The sequence below is a fragment of the Protopterus annectens genome, chromosome 8.part0, assembly GCF_019279795.1.
Source record: "Protopterus annectens isolate FY-2018-M chromosome 8.part0, PAN1.0, whole genome shotgun sequence".
NCBI classification, from domain to species: Eukaryota; Metazoa; Chordata; order Ceratodontiformes; family Protopteridae; genus Protopterus; species Protopterus annectens.
The window spans coordinates 264,355,608-264,378,612 of NC_056741.1; the positions used below are offsets into that span (position 1 = coordinate 264,355,608).

Below are 23,005 nucleotides of genomic sequence, written 5' to 3' on the forward strand. Positions count from 1 at the left end.
TAGTGGTCTATGTAGGGGTGTAAATGACTTAGCATACAAAACTCTTGAGTTATGTGCAGAGGAGAATGTCAGAGCTCACCATGCATCTCACAAATGCAGGAAAACCCTTGTGGTGAGCAGATGCCTTTCACTTCCTTTCACTTCCAAGAATGATACCAACGTGCAAAGAAATGATGATTGTCTTCTATTATTGATTAAATAGCTAGTGTTATTCTGGGGAGGGGGTAAATTATGTGTCAGCTTGAGATAAGATGCTTGACAGTCATAATTGCCAGGGATTATGTTCACCTCTTATTCCAGGGCTTCTGTGTACTGGCCAAAGTCCTTACTGCCCCATAGTGCCTTTTTAGGCAGAGTCCAGCTAATGGACCTCCCAACTGAACTAATAAAATCATTAAAGAACAAGCACCACATCAAGGTGACTCAACTGAATACTAGAAGTCTAACTAACCAATTGCTAGACCTTAAGTCCCTTCTGTATTTGGAGCACATTCATGTGTGTGTAATTACTGAATATTTATATAAACACCTAGAAAACAGTTCCTCTGTCTATACCTGGATTTTGTGCCTTCCATGTTTTTAGACCCAGTGGAAACTGTGTTGGCATCTCTACATTTGTTAGAGACCATACTACCTCTAGGCAGATTCCTAGAGACTCACAAATAGAAATTACTGAGAGAGATATACTGAATGAACTTCTCAGAAACAGGAACTCCATTATCCCGGGTGATGTTAATTATCTGTTGAACTTCATGGAGTGGATCATCTAAAGACCTATTACTGGACAAAATAGTCTTGACCTAGTCAGTATAAATATAACATCTCTATGTACTATTCCATTGGTATCCCCTTATCTGGTTAAGTTCTGTCACAAACTAATAACCTTCATCTTCAAAATCTCCATATCAAGAGATGCAAATATAGCATTCTAGGACTTCAAATGTATACATTTTCTACAGATGTATAATGAAGTTGTAAATTCACATATAGCAGTATTACCCAAGATGCTGATCTGGCAAGTAGTTATGCAAACAGATTATATGCTCACACAGATAAATGTATTAACTTATCAGCCTCAGATAGATCAAAACAAAATGAAAGGTTCAAGTGCAAACCAGCCCGATTGTTCGCAATCATAAATAAACTGTACAATACAAGAAAAAACCTCCATAAAGTATGCAGCAAAACTAAAGCTAAAGACCCTCAAAAGGTTAATATCAAAAAGTTATGAAAGAATTTGAAAAATACCATCAGAGAAACAAAGGCATCCCATGAAATCAGACTAGCATCAGAAGCTAAATACAATTACAAATCCTTCATTAGTTGCATTAGGAAAATAAGGAATAACATTATTAGCCAACAAATTTAGTGCCAATTTCATCCTTGAGGAAACAATGCAAAGCCAAATCCTTGAGGATTTCTGACCTAAAGAGCATGTACTAAAGGTGGTTTCCAAAACAAAAAATACATCCTCCATGAAACAATAATATACCTGGCTGCCTGATAAACATAACTAAACATGCATTGTCAGATAATATACCTGGCTGCCTGATAAACATAACTAAACATGCATTGTCAGATAATATACCTGGCTGCCTGATAAACATAACTAAACATGCATTGTCAGATCCACTCCTTAATCTATTCAGCCTGAGTCTAGTCACTGGCTCTGTCCTCAACGTCTGTGTACAGCTGCTGTCATGTCACTTTACAAGTGTGATCCCACCATTGACCCTAGGAATTACAGAGCCATTAGTCTGATGAGTCTTATCTGCAGAGCTCTGGAATATATCATAACAGACCTGCTCAACTATTATATTAGAAATCTTGTCAGACTTGACCCTCAGCTGTTTGCCTTTGTAAAGTGTAGATCTCATCTAATGAATCTGATAAGATTTTTGAAAGGGCAAAGCAACCTGTGGACTTTGGTCATGCTATCCACACAACATGCCTCGACCTAGCTAAGGTATTTGATGCCATACCACGTGCTAACCTAAGAGACAAGTTGATTACACTCCAAATAGATTCCCATGTGGTGAGGTGGATAGCAAATGACTGATGGACAGAATCCACACACTGCGTGTAGCTTGTACATCCACTGAGACTTTGGAGGTGACCAGTGGTGTTCCTCAGGGTTCTGTGCTGGGACCTTTGCTATCTGGCAAATCACAAATGAGGATCTCTGATCAACAAAGTTTACAGATGACTATAAAATGGGTGTCACCCTCTAGTCCCCCTCTGTCACAAACATGAGCTTACACGTGGTAGTAACTGGTACAGAAAAAAACAGATTAAATTTAAATGCTAAAAAGCACAATATTTCTGTATCTAGTAAGCAATCCCTACCTCCACTTATAGCACAGGCAACACTCCACTTCAAAATGAAAATGTTACGAGAGTCCCGGGAATATGGTAGATAATTTCCTCTTCTATGATCATCATACCAACACCAACATTAACTGGGAAAACTACTGATGTACCAACGCTTTTGCTCAACATTTTCTGGAATTCATAAATTCCAACGCCTTGGATCAACTTATCCACATCCCCACCAGGGGTAGCAATATCCTAGACCTGGTCATTACCAACATGGGTGACCAGTGTTCCACACCAAAGGTCAATTCCTCATTGGTCAGATCCAACCACACGCTAATCACCATAGACATCCACATTCCGCCCCCACCCCCAGTTAGGGAAACCACCATAAAAAATTTCTCCAAAGCCAACTTCACGCTTCTTAAGACAGAAGTGGCAAACGTCAAGACACCCATGCAGATGGACAATAGAGGTATGACTGCTGAATCCTACACAAATGCACTTTATAAGCACTTACACGAGTGCATGGATCATGCTATCCCTAACAGAACCAAGATGCTATCCTCCAAAAAAGGAACCAATCTGGTGGTCCCCTGCCATAAACAAACTCTACAACTGAAGAAAGAAACTGTTGCAAAAAAGAGTAAAATCCCATGATTGGAGGAACTCCCTGGTCAGCCTCTGTAAGAAGCTGAGATCCCTCATAAAATCTTACAAAGCTAGTTACGAAAACAAAATTGCCACTGATTCTAAAGACAACCACAAAGCATTCTATAGCTATGTCAAGAATCTCAATAGCAACACTCAGATCTGCTCTGAGTTACAGCACAATGGCACTAAATATACAGAACCAACCGATATTACCAGTATCCTGGCAGATAGATTCAGTGCTAACTTTACCTCCCTCTCACCCCCTAAAGGGCCCATCTCTGTATCGGAAGAATGCAAAGTTCCTGTAATCAAGGCTGCACAGGTAAAAAACAATTCTCCGAAGCCAAGAACACAGCATCCAATGGACCTGACAGCATCCCAGGCTGCATTCTACATGAACCACAGAATGAGCTGGCACTCCACCTAAGCACCATGTTCAATCATAGCCTCACCTTAGGCTTTGTGCCCACTGAATGGTGCATAGCGACGGTTATCCCACTCCACAAAGGGGGAACCACCACAGACCCTGAGAACTACCGCCCCATTAGCCTAATGAGCCTGGTCTGCAAGGCCATGGAATGTATCATCATGGAACTTATAAACAAAGACATTGGCAATCTCCAAACTGTGGACCCTACCCAGTTCGGGTTTGTAAAAGGCAGATCATGTTTCCTGAACCTGATAGACTTCTTTGAAGCAGTCACCAATACTGTAGACAAGGGTAAGGTGGTTCACACAGCCAATCTAGATCTCGCCAAGGCTTTTGACACCATCCTCCACTCTGGAATTATAGATAAACTCACTAAACTAGTTATAAATCCCTATGTCACAAAATGGGTTGCCAACTGGCTCACTGACAGAACCCACACTGGGAAAGTAGCAGACTCCAACTCCGACGTCAGACCAGTGACAAGTGGAGTACCACAGGGTTCAATCCTGGGTCCTCTCCTGTTTGGTATCTACTTTTCTGAAGTACAGCCTAACACAGAAGGTCTTTGGCTAACAGAGTTCGCAGATGACTGCAAACTAGTTGCCATAATCGAAACTCCTAACGATTTGGACATCCTACAAAAGGGACTCACTGAGACAGATGCCTGGTGTCAAAGCCATGGCCTCAAGCTCAGTGCCAAAAAGTGCATTGTCATCCCCTTTGGTAAAAACTCTATACCCATGAGCTGCCACATAGGTGGTAGTCTACTTAAGACTGAAAGTGTGATGAGAGACCTTGGGACACAGGTGGACAGTAGTCTCTCCTTTGATAATCACATCACCACAGTAGTCAGGAAATCCTTCTGCGTGGCACACCTCATCACAAAAGGTTTCTCATCCAGGAAAAAAGAAGTCATTGTTCCTCTCTACTCATCACTCATTAGACCCATTATAGACTACAATGCCCCTTTTGTTATGTACCTCACAAGACATCTACAACAACTGGAAAGGCCGCAGAAATACCTCACAAAGAGGATTACCAGCCTCAAACAGATGCCCTGCGCAGACTGTCTCAAAAAACTCCAGTTTTACTCCATTGCATATCGCCTATTCAGAGGCAATCTCTGCCTAACATACAAAGCTATGTCAAACCCAGAGCTGTTGGACATGCTCCACTTAAAGAAATCCCAATCCCTCCGAGCTACATGCTCTAGGGACCTAAACCTTGTTACTACAATAAACAGAACATGCTGGGGAGATAAATTTCTGTCCCAGAGATTTCCCATACTCTGGAACAAACTATCTACCTATATCAAACAAAGCTCCTCATTAGCACTCTTCAAGAAAAATCTTGATGATTGGATGGGAAATAGGAAATTCACCCTGGGGATCACCTCTCTGCTCGACAGGGGTACAGGAAAATAATTTTCTTGGGTGGCAAAAGCCAGGGTACCTTTTTGGCTAGGCTTACATAGGCCCTAGGGCCAATAGCCTAGTATCTACCTATGAACCTATGTCATAACTGTGGTTAGAAAGCCCTAGTTGGTGCAGCTGACCCCAAAAGGAATATTATCCAGAGTCCTTATCCCCCCCTCCCTTGTATTCTGCCTTGATTAGGCCCATCATAGAATATAATGCCATGGGATTGTATTTAACAAGACATATCAAAGAACTGGAAAGACCTCAGAGATTCCTAACTAAAAAGATCTCAGGCTTAAAGAATCTGAGCTACTGGGAAAGACTGGAAGCATTGTCCCTGTATTCAGGATCTTATAGACTCCTTTGGGGAAATTTGAACCTTGCTTTCTGGGCTATTAAGAGATCCAGAAGTCCAAAACCTCTTATATCTCTGTAAATCAAACAGGCCAATGAATACAAGGACTGGAGGTATAAATCTACATCAACAAATATAACATGGTGGAGAGATAGATTCATCATGCAGTGCCTATCTCTCTCTTGGAGCAGGCTTCCACTTCAGGTTAAGCAGAATGACATATTATTCTTCCTTAAACAAGATTTAGATAGCTGAGAAGGTGTTCATAAATTTATCCTTGACCTAACTGAGTTGTCCCTTCTTGAAAAAGGATGTAAGATATAAGGTTGTATAGTGGCCAGACATAAATGGCCACTAGGCCCAGTTGCCTTGTATTTCCTATGATCTACAAAGCTCTTATGTTCATTTAAAGATGGAAACACTATTCTAGTGTGCACTCATACGTGCATCAAGACATATCTGCTTACATTAATAAGTAGTCCCATACCACAGAATAAGCTAGATCACATTTGTCTCTGTCTTCATGACTCAAAACAAATTCAGTGGTGTCTGTTTGCAGCACCATGCATCAAAACATACCAGACTGCACTTGTTTGCAGTTGCATATTACAGACAACATTTGATTACACTTTCCTGCATTTATCTGCAACCCTGTATCTCAGAACATGTCTGATTGCATTTATTTGCAGTCCCATGATTCAAAACTTACCAGACTGCATTTGTTTGTAGTCCCACATTTCAGAAAACATTAGATTACACTTGACTTGTAGTCTCATGCCTCAGAACCCATCTGACCGCATTTATGTGCAGCCCTATATCTCAGAACATACCTGATTGCATTTATTAGTAATCCCATGATTCAAAACATACCTGACAGCATTTGTCTGCAACCCCATGCCTCAGGACACATCTAAGTGTATTAATCCATAGTGCCATCCCTCAAAACATACTTAAATGTATTTGTCTGCAGTCCCATGACTCAGAACACATCTGAAGGCATCTGCCTGCTGTCTGACTATTGATGTTGCATGGATCAAAGTGCTTAAAGATATTTATTGTGCTTCATTTTATGTCTTCATGATTTTAGAGTTATTACCGTTACACTGAACTGGCGCCCTACACTCATTCTACTTTTAGGCTGATCAGAATGGAGGCAAAAGATGTGTATGAAGACAGAAATCTGGCATGTATCTGCCACTATTAAAGTTTCACTTGTAATACATTACAGCTGTCTCTTGAAAAAAATGCAATCCATTAATTTACATGATAACTTGATATCAATGTGTTCTCATATTCAATGTCTTCAACTGATACAGGAAAATATTGTGTTAGCTTTCTGATACACCTGATGTATATTTTATTATCCTTGGTTTATTCTTCATAATTCTTCATAATACTCAAAGCTGGGTTTACTGCCCATTAACACTTACCTTTGCTGGTCTGCAGCTGACATAAACCCCCCCCCCCCCTCACATTTTACAATATGTGCAACGCTTGGCAGGTGGTCTTGAAGGGCATCATTACTGTTAACATTATTTACACTTGTAAGTATAAACCAGTGGAAAAGATGAGTAGACAAAATATCCTTTATTGATTTAGTAGCATTTAAGTCCTTTGTTGTCAAATCACAGATCCCCTCTACAGGCATGACATTTGCAGAAAAATTGTTTCTTTTAGGAAATAGTACAGATTCATCAATATTGAACATATATTAATATACACGTTATCACCTAAAAACCATATAATTTAGCAAAATATCAGGAACAGTGAATTATCAAAATGTTTAAAGGTGATGGTTTGCATAACCATTTTTATGATCAAAGACACAAAACATTTTGCTGGTAAGGTTAAAGCCTTGGAAATTGGCAATCAAACTGAGGAATTGTAACACAGATGTAATAACAACTAGATTTTGAAGACTTTTGGTGCCTCTCATGTATTTTTTCATTTAAGTCCCCGGTGAGGGGTACTTCACAACGCAACACTCACAGTGTGATCATTTGTCAATAAGGTCAAAATGTGTATTTTATCTCTGCACCAGAAGGTACATGGAAATAATACATACAAAACGTTCTTACAAATGTTTCTTGGCAGGTATACTAAAGACTTCAGATTCAGATTTTTTTAATCTGTTTTTGGTGCCCCCTGTCATCCTACCTTCCATGCCCTAGTGTCCTCATCATCTTTCCCTTTGGCCTACTTGTAGTCCTACCTGTTTCCTTGCATGGTTTGAGGTGATGTCAAGGTTTCTCATGTGTATATTTTATCATTCTCATAGCATGCACTAAACATGATAATCCTGTACCACCACATTTTTCTTTACACCTAAACCAGAGCTATAGGCAAGAAGGACCCCTCCCTGGGGTGGGACAAAGCAGCTCATTCCCATGCAACCAGCTTGCCACTGCAGTGCCCAGGTCTGCCTGAATGCAGGATTCCTGCATCACAATCAGGTCTCCATCTCTCTCACTCTCGCTCTCTCTCTGTAACAACATATACTAATGCACAGCCAGCTGCAGGTAATGACTGAGTGAAAAAGTACACTGTATTAGTAGAGAACTAAATTAATGGTTACTTTGTTGATGAGGATTAGGGCTGTTAGTCTTTGTTATCATGGTAAGTACTAATAGATACAAACAAATGGCTTCATGGATAACTTAAAGATGAGGCATTTGGTCTTTTTAATTGGCTTGCTGAAAGTTACATAGTGTACAGAGTTTGCAGGAATCATACCCATAAGTACAACAGACAGCTCACTGGCTCAGTTCCCTAGGCTATGATGCCAACAAAAGGTAATGCTAGAGCCACACACAGTCATATGCATCTAGAACATACAGGGCGGTTCCTACTATGACTACCTATTTTGCGTAATAATCTTATAATCCAGTGTCAGAATACTACAACTCATTTTTTAATAATATAGTACATCTGACAACATACTCATCATTTATTGTTTCAGTAATAAATTGTAAAATCTGTCAGTGCCAGTGATATAGTGCTCCTCTATCCTATTTAACCCTCATGTAAATCTGCAGTAGTGTTACCGTTTAGGTATGCAGTGACGCCTTTCCGATCTCTACTGCTGTCATACTTTACTTCCCAAATGGCAGTATAAACAGACTTACTCAGCATTTCCCCCATCATCTCCATGGTACTCTCCCCCATCTGTCCTTAATATGACTGAATTCTTCATCTGTCACATGGTAGTCATCTGTGAGATTGACAAAATGGCTTTGGTAGTTATGGCTCTAAAGGAGTGCACACCTAAGCTGCATGAGTACATATGAGGACTGCTCATTTTGTAATCAGATAGTAAGTGGTGCTAAACAGATACAGAACAAGGGGGACCTCTGTATCACCAATTGCAATAAGGGTGACTGTGGACTAGTTTGCCAAAGTGTTTTTGGGGTTACTGTAGAAAGTGTGATTAGTGTTTCTGTTATTTTTACCTCCAGAGCATAATGTACCACTGCAAAATAGGTGTTCAAGCGTGACACTCAATTTACTGGGGATGTAACAATAACATGACCACTTTGTCTTTTCAGAATGAGAAGAGAGATTTAATGTACAGTTAGTATATGAGCCATGGTCAGGATGAATAGTAATGCACTAAAAATCAATTACAGCTTTGTCAGTATGCATAAGGGTGGTCTTAGCTTGCCACTACAGAGTTAGAGAGGTGCGTGCGTGTGTGTGTGTGTGTGTGTGTGTGTGTGTGTGTGTGTGTGTCTGCCATTTCTGAACATGGATTCTTCCAGAATAGCTATACAGAATGTATTGAAACCTAAAGCTTACACTGAATAATAAGCACTTCATGATGGTTAAGCCATAATCCAGTTCTGAGCAGCTTTGCTGGACTAGCAAGCACAAAATAGTTATAGAGATATAACAATACACAGCACTGAAGATGCTTTCTCTAGACTAGTCATGGACAGGCATGTCACTGTGGGTCTGTACCTATACGAACACTTAACAGCTAAGGATATAACAGGCATGTCACTGTGGGTCTGTACCTATACAAACACTTAACAGCTAAGGATATAACCTATCTATAACCTAGCTATATATAGCTGCTGCTATCTGATGCTATTGTGGAAACTGGCGAAGTAGGTTGCCAGTAAGGAAAATGTAATCCTACTAGAAAAATACATTCATAGCATGTGCAGAATTTAGTTTTAGGGAAAAGAAGTAACATGATGATATTAATTGAAAAAAAGAATTCCCTTTGGCACAAACATCATCATTAAACTAAATGCCCAACCTACCTCCCATGCTTTGATAAGAAGGTAACATTAAGCATATCATCACAAGTAATCCTGATTCACCCTAACATAACAATTTAATATACACATCTGGCTGGAAATTTCTTAGTCATGGTTTGCTGTGAGGCTATCCCCAGGTTTTGCATCTTGAATTGTGCTACTTTGAAGAGCATCTTCATTCATATCTTTCCCGTTTTCCTCCATGTGGACACTGCAATGTTTTTTCTCTTGTTTTACTTGTTGACAAGCATCACTGTCTTCTGTTTCACTTGAATTGAGCTTTTTGCTTTCTACAGAGGTCACATCTCCAACTTTAGTTTTTAAGCTGCTCTTCCCATGGTAGATGTAGAAAAGAAGGGCTAATATTGTAACTATGGTCATAACCAGAAGAATGGTTACTACCACAAAATTTGGCCAGTAGGACTTTGGAAAATCCTCTTTATTTCTTTCTATGTCTTTCTCTGGTGGATATTTATTTTCTAGATTTATGTATTTGGAGAAAATCTTTGTCTCAACACTCTGTACTTCAGTTTTCTCATCTGCTGTTGTAACCCTGGTGGCAGTTGTGTATTGATTTTTGCTGAAGGAAGCAACTTTTTCTATGTGTGTACTTGGCTTTGGTCTGTAGGAGTCAGTGGTGGTTTTCTGCTGATTTGTGCTGTAGGATGTAGTCTTTGCCATATCTATGTGGTGGTTTGGTTTGTTGGACTGAGTTGTTTTTGTTGTTTCTAAATCCACTGTTTTTTGTTCAATAGTTTCTATAGGGTAAGTTGATGAAGGGAGTAACTCCACCAGATAATTTGCAACTGGATGAGAAAACCCATTTTCCATGGAACTGCATTCATAAACGCCAAGCTTATCATTGCTGGTATGGAACATCAGTGATGTGTTGGGCAGTACAAAGTAGCCATGTCCTAACTTATTCCCATTAAGTGTCCAGTTCAAGGTGGCATGATTTGACAGAGCAGAGCAAGACAGCATTACAAATGAGTTTAATTCCTTGTAGATTATTTCTGAAAAATGAAAAAAAAAATAAGATGATTGCTTTGACTCTGTAGTAGATTTTATGATAAAAGCATACGGACTATCACATCACTGACTCTGTTGTAAATTTTATGAAAAAAGTACTGTCACATCTGTTATAGTGGCTCAGTTTCTCTTTATTTAAACATTTTTTAACTTGGGGGATGACAGTGAAATCAAATATGCCATCCCATATTTGTTCTGAAACAACTTTGACTACAACCAGGTGATAACTATGCTAGGTGCAAAAGGCCATCCGGTACAAATTACATTTTACTGTACAACTGCTAGCTACTTGACTTTTTTTCATTTTCTACCTCATCTTTTTTGATCAAAATCAATTCAACAAAATTTTGCAAATGTACTTTGTTATGTTTTGAAGAAATATTTTTGATCTGTATTATTATGTGTGAATCTTGGAGGGTAATATCATCCCTAGTCAGATATGTTGACTATGACTGAGTCTGTCAAATTGCTCATAAAACATTAAATTTGCATTGTTACTTGTGAAACATGTTTTTCAACACTTCACTAGTTTACTAGAGGAGCCCATACTATTGAAAATGTTGGAAGAAATTTATTTTATTTATTTATTTTACATTTGTTAACCGGGAGAGTCCGACTGGATACATGTCCATTTTCAGCGGAGGCCCGGGGAGAAAAGCTCCAGGTACATAACAGACATATGAACATTGTTAATGCAAAAAAGGAAGATAGTTGAGTTCTAAATACAATATAAAGATACATCACATCTTGGGAAAAAAATAACAGCAGCATATAAAAAAAAACATAGGTCAGTTACAAAGGCGCCTTGTTAAAAGCGATTAAGGAAAGTGAGGAAAGAAAAGGGAAAATGATAGTGGTTAATCAGGTTTGGAACAGGGACATTGCCAGAGAGTATTGAGATGGGGTTTAAGCTTTTTTGAATTGTAGGAGTGAAGGTTCTGAGGTGAGCATGGTCGGTAGGGAGTTCCACATTTTACCTACAAAGTTTGAGAATAGAGAATCCCCAGCAGAATTATTGGCTTTGGTAGTTTGAGCTAAGATCTTATTGGAGGAGCGTAAAGATTGCAGGTTAATATAGGGGTGAATGATGTTTTTCAGAGCTGGTGTTTTCTCTGGGTGATACAGTATCTGGTGAGCTGTTTTGAGTTGGTTGAAATGGAGTTGGCTGGAAAACTCTAACCACCCTAGTTGCTTCAAGTTAGTGCAGGGGTGCATTCTAAAGGTGGAATTTGTGGCAAATCTAGCTATGTGATTGTAACAAGAAGCAAGTTTGTTAAGGGTTGTCTTGTTTAGGTTTGTAAAAAGGGGGGAGGCATAGAAAAGAGTTGATAGTAGGTGTGTGCTGGCAATTGTAATTTTAGCGTGAGGAGTGAGAAAGTGTTTTACTTTATAGAGAGAGCCAAGCTTTTATTGACGGTTTTGATGGTTAGATTGAAATGGGTGTCAAATTTAAGGGAGTTATCAATGGTAACACCTAATAGCTTTGTGTGAGCTTCTGGTGATATAGTGATTCCATTGGAGGATGTAATAGAGAAGGTGAAGGGAATAGTCTTGTTAGTGGGTGAGAAAGTAAGTAGTTTTGTTTTGTTGGGGTTGAGAACTAGTTGACGACTTGAGAACCATTTTCTATTAGGTTGAAGGTGTCTTGGGTTGAAGCAGTGAGGTCTGCCAGGTTGGAGGCAGTGCTGATGATAGTCGAATCATCTGCATATTGAATGCATGTGGCATGGGGGTGATTGTGGGCAGGTCATTAACAAAGATGGTGAAGAGAAGAGGGCCAAGAATAGATCCTTGGGGAACTCCAAGTGTAACAGGTAGGCATGTGGATAATTTGTCCTGCCATAGAACAGCCTGTTGCCTATTGGACAGGTAGGATTGGAACCATTTCAGCATGGAATTGCTGAGTGATAGTTTTTTTAATGTATGGAGGAGTTGAATGTGGTTCACCATATCAAAGGCCTTGGAGAGGTCAAAGAAAAGAGCAGATGATAGTTTATTATTGTTTCTGAAGTTATTGATGGTATTAGAAAAGGATAGTAGGGCTGATGTGGTACTGTGATTTGGCCTGAAGCCATGTTGGGAGTTGGCTAGAATTTTATTTTTGGTGAGGTGTTCCATCAGTTGTTTGTGGACACACTTTTCCATAATTTTGGCCAGGGCTGAGAGTATAGCTATAGGTCTGTAGTTGGTTAGCTCTAGTGAGCTACCACCTTTATGGAGAGGAATAATGTGGAACATTTTCCATATGGAGGGGATGAAGGCTTCTGACAAGGTACGGTTTATGATTATGGAGACGGGATAGGAAATGGCCTCAGCTGCTTTTTGCAGAAACTCAGCTGGGAGAAGGTCAGCTGCTAGCTTAGTGGGTTTTAGTTTTTTAAGAAGAGATGTTATAGAGGATATGGGTACTGGATCGAAGGTAAATAGATGATCTGATGTAGTTGTAGTATTCTGCTGGCATGGGTAGTGGAGTGGGCTGGTTGTTTGTTTGAATTGTGTGGCCAGGGATTGTATAGTTTCTGTGAAGAAACTATTGAATGTGTTAGCAATGTTTACAGGGCACTGTTGTTTGCAAGTTGTTGGAGTGGGGGTGGTTGCCTGGCCTGGGTGCAGGAGCTTGTTTAAGCCTGCCCAGAATTGTGTGAAATAAATAAAAACATCAAAAGGCAGTGGAAATAACATAAAGAAAAATATGAGAGAGATTCAACTAGAATGTCTGAAGAAAATCTAAAGATTATAAGGAAAAATTAGAAACTTTTCAGACTCTATTTCTAATGTTGAAAGACCCTTAAAGGCTCTCACTGCCATATTCAGTGATATGTAGCCAGTCAAAACAGAGAAACTGAAGCCACAGTAAAGGGTCCCTACTGGTGAAAATAATCCAGAATCCATATCTTGTAATGCCATTAATATACTTTAGAGTGATTTCTATTTGAGACCCACTTGACTAAAGCATCTAGTGGAAATTCTGGCACTTAAACTCACATTCCCCAAAAGAAATGCAGATTCTTTAGGACACCTCCAGACAGACACAGTATTTACAGAAATGTAAGGGTCTACCCAGTAACAATTTTCTTTTTCTCCATCAATTCCCAGCAAACATTGTTATGAGAGTCACACTCCCTCCCTTCTGATGAAAATTTCAGACTGGTGGGCAGATCTGGCAGATGGATATATGCCTACCACAACGTAGTTATTATGGTTTTTAAATAGCTAGCTCACATCATTCATTACGACAGTTCTAGAATACAACACAGAGTTTATAACATTCAATTTTTTTTCCTGGGTAAAGCAAAAAGGGGAAAATCTCAGTTCTGGGTTTTTCTGCAGACAAGGTTGGATCACACATAATCAAATGGATATATGATGCAGTGGGTGCTTCATTGGAGTCTGCTTTCAGTGTGTCCATGTTAAGGAAACATTGTAGGCTTTAAATGAACATATCGTCAAAGAGACCACTGAGAAGTACAACCATATCATCCAGTACTGATGGGAGATTAACAATGCTCACCATTATTTATGGTACAGGGCACAATCCCTGCCTAATATCATTAAGGCTGATGTTGTAAATGCTCCTATGAACACGAATATTCTAGAATTTATAAACTCAAATGCAATGGAACAACTGGTCACCACTCCCACAAGAGGGGAAAACATATTGGACCTGATCATCACCAACATGGGGACTCTATGTTCCATACCAGAGGTATACCCCTCATTGGTAAGATCTGACCATAAATTTATCTCACTGGACATCCATATCCCATCCCCATCCCCAGCCAAGGAAACCACGGTGAAGAACTTCTCAAAAGCAAACTTCACACTTCTCAAAACCAAGGTGGAATCCTTCAAAGCCCCCGGGCCAGTGGAAAATACGGCCCAAACCGCAGAATCCTTTACAAATGCTGTCTATGGACACCTACAGGAATGCATGGATCGTGCTATCCCAAATAAAACCAAGACTCATTCCTCCAAAGACAGGAGACCTGTCTGGTGGACCCCAGCCATAAATAAGCTATACAACAGAAGGAGGAAGCTACTACATGATAGAGCAAAATCCCAAAAAGGGAAGGCATCTCTGATCAGTACTAGCAAGAAACTACGATCCCTCATAAAATCATCTAAGGCCAGCTTTGAAAGAAAAATTGCACAAGATGCTAAAGATAATCACAAGGCCTTCTTTAGTTATGTCAGGAACCTGGGTGGCAACTCCCAGATATGCTCTGAGTTAGTTCAAAATGACAAAAAATACACTGAACCCACAGACATTGCCAACATCCTGGCATACAGGTTCAGTGCAAACTTCTTCCCCCCTTCCCCCCAAAAGAGCAAATGTCTATCCCAACAGAGTGTAGCCTCCTTGACATCACAGATGCACAGGTGAGAGCTGCCCTCTCCAAAGCAAAAAATACAGCATCAATGGGACCGGATGGTGTCCCGGGCTGCATCTTACACGAACTCCAAGAAGAACTGAACCCTCACATAAAGTCACTGTTCAGTCTCAGCCTTACTACAGGATATGTACCAAAGGAATGGTGTACAGCAACAGTGGTCCCACTCCACAAAGGTGGTGCCACAATGGACCCCGGAAACTATCGCCCTATAAGCCTGACTAGCCTGGTCTGCAAAGCTATGGAGCGTATCATCATGAAACTCATAAACAAAGACATTGGGAACCTCCAAACACTGGATCCTACCCAATTTGGCTTTGTTAAGGGCAGATCTTGCCTCTTGAACCTGGTCGACTTCTTTGAAACAGTCACCAAGGCCATAGATGAAGGGAAGGTAGTCCACACAGCCTACCTGAACCTCGCAAAAGCCTTTGACACAATACCCCACTCGGGCATCATAAATAAGCTCACCAGCTTAAATATCAACCCCTATGTCACAAGATGGGTTGCAAACTGGCTCAGGGATGGAACCCACATGGTCAGAATTGCAGGTGCCATGTCAGACTCTAAACCAGTTACAAGTGGCATCCCACAAGGCTCAGTCCTGGGACCTCTCTTGTTCGGTATATATTTCTCTGAAGTACAGGCTAACATGGGAGGACTATGGCTGACCAAGTTCGCAGATGACTGCAAACTGGGTGCCATAATCGACTCGCCGACTGACACAAGCATCCTCCAAAAGGGTCTCACAGAGATGGATAACTGGTGCCAGAGCCATGGCCTAAAGCTAAATGCCAAAAGGTGCATAGTCATCCCCTTTGGGAAAAACAAAGTGCCCACATATTACCACATAGGTGGTAATCCATTAAGTACGGAAGAAGTAATTAGGGATTTGGGGACCCAAGTAGATAGCAATCTCTCCTTTGACAATCACATTGCCAAAGTGGTTAGAAAGACCTTCTATATAGCCCACCTTATCAGGAAAGGGTTCACATTTAGATCAAGAGAGGTCATTGTGCCCCTCTACTCATCACTCATCAGGCCCATAATTGAATATAATGCCCCGTTTGAGTTGTACCTTACCTGACACCTGCAGCAACTGGAAAGACCCCAAAAGTACCTCACCTAGAGGATCAAGGGACTCAAACAGATGCCCTATGCAGTTAGGCTAAAGAAACTCCAGCTCTACTCAGTTGCTTACCGCCTACTCAGAGGCGATCTGTGCCTGACGTATAAAGCCATGTCCAACCCAGAATTAATGGACATGCTCCACCTCAGGAAATCCAAATCCCTTAGAGCTACATGCTCCAGGGACTTAAACCTCAGCACAGAAATAAATAGGACATGCTGGAGGGACAGATTCATATCCCAGGGGCTCCCCTCACTCTGGAACAAAATCCCAATCCATGTTAGGCAGAGTCCCTCAATGACCGTCTTCAAGAGAAATCTTGACGTGTGGATGGGAGATCGTAGGTTTACCCCTGGGATCTCTTCTGTGTCCCTACTAGACAGAGGCACAGTAAACTAACCTCAAAAGGGCTATCTTCTGTGACCTACTATACAGAGGCACAGTCAACTAATCTAAAAGGGCGGTGAAAGCCAAACACAAACTGGCTAGGCTTATAAATGCCCTAGGGCAGATAGCCTAGTATCAACCTATGAATATTTTTTGGGACAAGCTTCTCAAGTTTAAAATCAAAGATGGCTTAATAAAATATTTGTTCATTAGCTAATTTCTGATGTAGCTGTGGAATGGTTTAAGTTCTCTGGACATGTCCATGATAAGACCAGTATTGTGTAACTGAATAATGTCGGTACTGTTAAGTAAGCTTTCATAAAACTTTCCTGATTAAACATGACACATAGTGCTATATTGAAATTATACTAATACCAGATAAGTAGATGATTGTAGCAAAGAAGGCTGTAAAAAGAGAGAGCACAAAAGTACCCATTAATGACTGAATGAGGTAGGAGAGGATGTGATACTTTTGGCCTAGCTGTTTCTTTTTTCAAGTTTTCTGCATTTTGCTAAATTTAGATGTCTTGTTGATGAGAGTTTTGCTGTTTCTATTTTCCGTGTATTACTTAATAAAGTGAGCAGAAATCTCACTAGTGTTAACCCATGCCCTGAAAATTATGCTTCTGAATTAACAGAGCAGAATAAATCATATGATACGACAGATAACTGCTAATACTGTTAAAACTAAGGTTCCTTGGATACCAGTAGAAAATGACTCTTCATCAAAGAATCACAGAATTAAGGAAGATGACAAGCATCAGAAGTTCCTCAGAAATGGTTAACCCCTCACCACTTGATAGATGATTTCTGACTACTGATACCTATTGTGGATGCCTTCATTAGATACCCGGATGGCAGCAAAGTCAAAGTGGTTTTCCAGGAGAGATACAGTATGTTCATAGCAGGAGGAATCTGGTTCCTTTTCAGAAACAGTTGGCCAAACTAGATGATCAGATTAAAGACCATGAGATATAAAGCTGACATAATAATTTGATTATTGTTAGTTTCTGAAAGAGGCCTGAGAATGCAGAAATGATTAATTATGTACAGGATATCCTGTTATGAGTCTTGGTAGGTTCATTTTCTATAGGTACTTCATATAACCTAGAACAAACACATATGGCACTTCAAGAACTTTCTCCTGTGTGTCTGACCTAGAATGATGATCTGCTGGTTTATTTACAAAGTAAAGATCTCATGTGCTGCAGTCATCAGGAGAAGTGAAAACCTCGACCTGACAGAGTGTTAAGTTAACTGTGTTGTCAGACTTTATTGTTGCAGTTACAGATATCAACAAACTATACAGTTATTATTCAGACTTACTCTGCATATTTTGCATAGCAGAAGATAGGAGAGCAGAGATGGGAAGGAACTTCATGCTGACCTATAGCTTCAACTTTAACTGAGATGTTTCTTTTTTTATTTGATAATTATATATTTTTATTAAGTTAAATTTATTGATTTCTAAGTTAATTAAGTTGATTACTTATTAGGAACTTGATATGTTTACAGTGTAGATTGCTGACTTGCTATATATAGATATAAAATTCAGAATGTCTTATATATGAACCTTTCTGCTTTCAAAATCATAGCCAAAGGCCCAAAATCATAGAACTCAAAATGTGTGTGTGTGTGTGTGTGTGTGTGTGTGTGTGTGTGTGTGTGTGTGTGTACTTTTGCAATCCTGGGGAGTGGAGTGGGACAAATGTCTAAATGCAGGTATAACCACAAGCGTAATAAGTGTGGGACAAAGGGGGCAGCTGCCACTGGCACAGGGTATTAAGTACATGGCTACAGATGCCGATCAGAAAGTAGCATAGTACCAGTATTCATTTTTTAATGCCAGTACAGAAATGAATTTCGAAACTAAAAGAAGTCAGGACAGAAGTGCTTGTTTCATCACTTCATATAGCAAGCTTTTAAAAATTTAAGATCTTTTTTCTTTTTGCTGCTTAGCATAACTTAAAGTACACAGACAAACCTTTTTTTTTTGTTTCTCAACACAATTTAGAGTTGAATTAGGACCCCTGTGTGTTAACAGATTCACACCAAAATAGCCATGCCAGAAAAAAATGCACCTTTACTGGATGGCAAAAAGATACACATGCCTGTTTCCATGACTTACTATTGTTTATTTAGCAGAATTAGCATAAAGGTTGCATATTTTTATTTGTTAAAGACATTATTAAGGAACTTTCAGTAAACACACATTAAAGTTGCAGTTAAATAAATAAAAGCACAAAAGACACCTTAGCTTGTATTTCTAATCAAGCCATATATAGCCTACAATTTTCTTGCTATCTGGGCCATTTTTATTGTGATTCTTCCTTTTCCCATGGGGAAAAATACTTTGCTCATTTTAGCTTTTATGATACATAAATTCAGTTAAATCAACATTTCAAAAGTGAGTTGCCCCCTGACCAAAGTATTGAATTAACTTTTCCATTTTTTTACACAAAATACATTATATTTTTCACATTGTTGTGCCCTTCCTGCTCATCATAATATTACAGAAGCAGTGCAAATTATAAATTATACACACAAACACACTCGTGTCACCATCAGTTTTAGCCACTTGAATGACTATATATAGCTCAGATGTCTGCTTGCAATTGAATGAGTGAATATATAAATAATATCTCAGAAACGTATTTCAGCTTGCTACTTGCCAGAACCATACAGCACAACTTATTGCAACCTGCCTCAAAAATCAAAAATAAAGATTAAATGTTGCTCTTATATACTTTGTTGCTATGATAATGAGCTGTGCATTAGCAATCATTTTCTAGGTATAGATTCAGAAACTTGCATGTCTGAATGCAATACATAATTTTCCAGAAAATCCACAAATTTTACAAAGAACAGACCAAAAGCACCTCTCAACATCTTTGCTCAAAAATGCCAGAGAAAGACAAAAATAATGGGGGTTAGGTCAATGTCCCCCACCAAAACAGCACTTTTTAAATCTTACTCTAATTCATCAGTTCATAGATTCTTACTAGGCTATACATCTGTTTGGAGCTTTAGAAGTACAACCATACAGTCCATACAGTTTTTAGCCCATTGTATTTGAAGTACAAAATGTGAAGGCTGCCAACCCAGCTAGATAGAATTTTGTAAATAATTCTATGTCATTGTAAATATTAATATGATCCACAGGCTTGTGTAACAAATGTAAGAAAATTGTGTTATGTGTTGAGCTTTAAAAAGGTAACCACAGTGCGCCCTGCTGGAAGAAAGCTGATAAGCAAAGGATTTTATGACTGTGTTTGATCTCAAGCTAGGAGACAGGATGTCTGGGCTAGGAAATTCTTTCTAGTGTTCTAAGACAGAGATAATTACTAGGTTTTACATGTAAAGTGTCTTTTATTGCTGTGGCTTTCTGGTTGGTGCAGATTACAAAAAGAAATGTTAAATGTTAAGTTCTGTGAGCCTGGGAACCTAAGTAGAGGTAACAAGAATTATGTAATCTGAAATGACTCAGCAGTAATGTGTATTATCAATTTAAGGGCTATCTCAGAAAGTAACAATAGCATTTTGTATTTTGTTCTGAAGCTGACAAAAACTCACTAGCACTTTGCCTTGTAAGTAGAATTTAGAACATAGTTTCTCTTAGAGACAGATAGGAATATAACCAGATTAGTCTAGCTTTTTTCTATATTTATGTGAAACTATCCTACAATATTGTGTTAAAGCATTTTCCTGTGATTTCTGAACTCTTTATTGTCATTGTGTTGAACTGAGGAGTATTGTCTTGTGTTTTTATTATTTATTATTAAATATTTTTAAACCTTTCAACTGTGGCTGTTTTGTGTAGAGATAATTTAAGCTCTTAGAGTACTTGCATGTATTTGGAGATACTGTATAGGCCACTCTAGAATAGCCTTGCTGTTTGTCACACTTACTATTTGGATAACAGTGGAATTAGTCACCCTTTGGGAAGGGCCTTATTAGTAGTTGATAAGTAGTGGTTGGTGGCAGCGATTTCTACCTTATAGTCTGGGCAGAAGGGAGATAGCTGGAGAACCTGTGCCAGCCCTCCCCAGGAGTGTCTGCGTGCTTGTATATAACTCAAATCTCAAAGTGTGTGTGTGTGTGTGTGTGTGTGTGTGTGTGTGTGTGTGTGTGTGTGTGTGTGTGTGTGTGTGTGTGTGTGAGCTACTTGGGCAGAGACATGAAGCACTGGTTGGACAGAGAGGGTACTGGAAGTTTTGGCTTGACTACTTGGCTGATATCTGAACCCTATAGCTGTGCCAGTGGGGAGTCTTATTGGGGATCTGGAGAGAAAGGGAGAAACCAGCCCCAGACTGACTGTGATCTCTGTGTGTTCTTCAGGGAAATTGTACTTTACTGTGTGTGTACTTGTTATCCTCCCAATGTGGATGCCCCTCTCTGGTGTTAGTGGTGAGGATTGAGGCTTCTTGATTACAGGGCCTGTGCACGAACATCACACAAATAACCCAAAGATGAGCAGAACATTTACATGTTGCACATATCCATGAGATACAGGGGTGCTGAACCAGGGGTGAATTTGCAGTTATGCATCCATTCATCCAGATTAAATTTGAATAGTCTAAGAGAAGTACTTTGCTTTCTATGGACAGGAAGATAGTTCCATAGAAGTGGCATTCTCTGTGATACATATCTATCCCTCCAACATGTTCTGTTTATGTTGCAAAAGATATTTAGATGGTAAATGTTGAAATGATGGAACCCACATTAGCGAGTTCCATAATGCGGAGACTGATAGCCAAAAAATAGACTTTCATATATTAAGTCTGAAATGGCCATTTCTCAGAATATCCCTCTTTCTCTGAGGTATAGAGATTTCACACTTGGTGTATATAAGTTTGGGGATGTGTGGTAGGGCTTGATCTCCAACATCGGGGGTGGGAGGGCTTTTCCACCTGCAAAAAAGAAGATTTTGGGAGAAGACTAATGTTTAATATTCACTTCTCCTTCTGCATTTTCATTTTTTTTTCACTGAGTCAGCACTCAGTATTCCAAATGCTGACATTTCAATAGGGAGTTGATATAGATTTCTTGAGCAAGTCCTTATGCCTCAACTGTATGTGCAAATGTCCAGTAGGTCTGAAAGGATAGGGTCTGTTGAAGTCTTATACGTGAGATATAGATTAGACCTCAGTAACCTGTATGACACTGAGAAGAGAGACAAGTGAGAAGGTCTACATAATTTTGATTTTCTTAGTAAGAAAGCACTGTGGACATTTGAGTTGTGTCAAATGTTTCGACTGGTACATACCAAAGGGGACATTATATTCAATAATCAGTCTGATGAGTGCAGAATACAGTGGAATGATCACATCCCTGGACCTGGATACCATGTAGTTAGTAATAAGCTCTGCAATGAAAAATAACTTTCTTACAATAATGGATATATAGTGATTGTGAATAGTTTGTTTTCTACATAGGCTCCCATGTCCCTAACTACAGGATCAGTTTTTAGGTTTGTGTTGTCAGTATGATTCTTAGAAGGAGCTTCCTAGTTTAATGATGTTATACATGTCTTGTCATTCAGTTTTAGTCCATGGTTTTGACACCAGTTGTTTGTTTGGGAAAATCCCTCTTGGAAGATCTTGGTGTTCTCTAGGGAGTTTATGATGGCATAACATTTACAGTCCTTTCCAGACTTAGTCACCTATAAACTCTTAACAGTAGCTTTGACCTCAGAGAAGTAAATACCAAAGAGGAGTGGCCCAAGGAATGAACCCTGGGGTACACCACTGCTGACAGGTCTTTTAGAGGAGGCAGAGTAGCACAACCAGTTTCCTGTTCTATTTGTGATCCAGTTTGCTATCCAATGAGTTATGTTGGGGGTTAACATTTAGCTGGGATAGTGTATCCACAATATCTGAGTGTAGGTTGGTGCTGAATTCCTTTGCAAGGTCTAGATATGCAAGGTGTATTGATTTGCCCTCATCCATTGCTTTACTAACCCTCTCAAAGAAGTCAACCAGGTTAAGTAGGCAGGATCTGCCCATAACAAATTTGAACTGGTTTGAATCAAGAGTATGTCGATTACCTATGTAGTTATTTATTAACTCCAGAACACACACACACACACACACACACACACACACACACACACACACACACACACACACACACACACACACACACACACACACACACACACACACACACAGAAAATACCTATTGCACATGACCAAAATGTACTCCACTGTTTACTTACTATTAATCTGTGCTTGTGTCACTAGTTGAATAAACACATCAAAGCTTTACAAGCTGTGTTTTACCAGTTTTTTAATGCTGTAGTGCTGGATTGCAGGCTTATCTGCTCACTGCTAGTCTATTCTGGCTATGAGCTCAGCAAATTTTCTCTCTCTCTTTCATTGGATCTAAAATAGAGCCAGTGAAAGATAAGAAATCAGAGCTATCTCAAAGACATACAGGCAAGTGAGCTGCAAAGCATAAAGTGAATTTCAAAGAACTAATGCAAAAAGCAGTGACAAGTGATAAGGGGAAGCTAGACTAATGGTGGTCATACAGGTGTCAGTCCACTGCCAGATAGGAGCGGTGAAGTGCAAAAGAGACCAAACAGTAGATTAGTGTACACGGAGGTTAGGGAAAGGATTAGATGCAGAGTTGAGTG

At 39.6% G+C, this 23,005-nt stretch overlaps 1 protein-coding gene across 2 annotated transcripts in view; it reads right to left on the reverse strand.

The window, feature by feature from the left end:
* Nucleotides 1-6,738: 6,738 nt before the first annotated feature.
* SEMA4A (semaphorin 4A) overlaps nt 6,739-23,005 on the reverse strand; it is a 1,666,552-nt gene continuing 1,650,285 nt past the window's right edge. Inside the window, exon 14 of one of the 2 annotated variants that reach the window (XM_044079754.1) lies at nt 6,739-10,445. In XM_044079754.1, coding sequence (XP_043935689.1) covers nt 9,538-10,445 — 908 coding nt within the window. In that variant the 3' untranslated portion in view covers nt 6,739-9,537. The remainder of the gene's footprint in view (nt 10,446-23,005) is intronic. The other variant, XM_044079755.1, reaches the window with a different exon arrangement.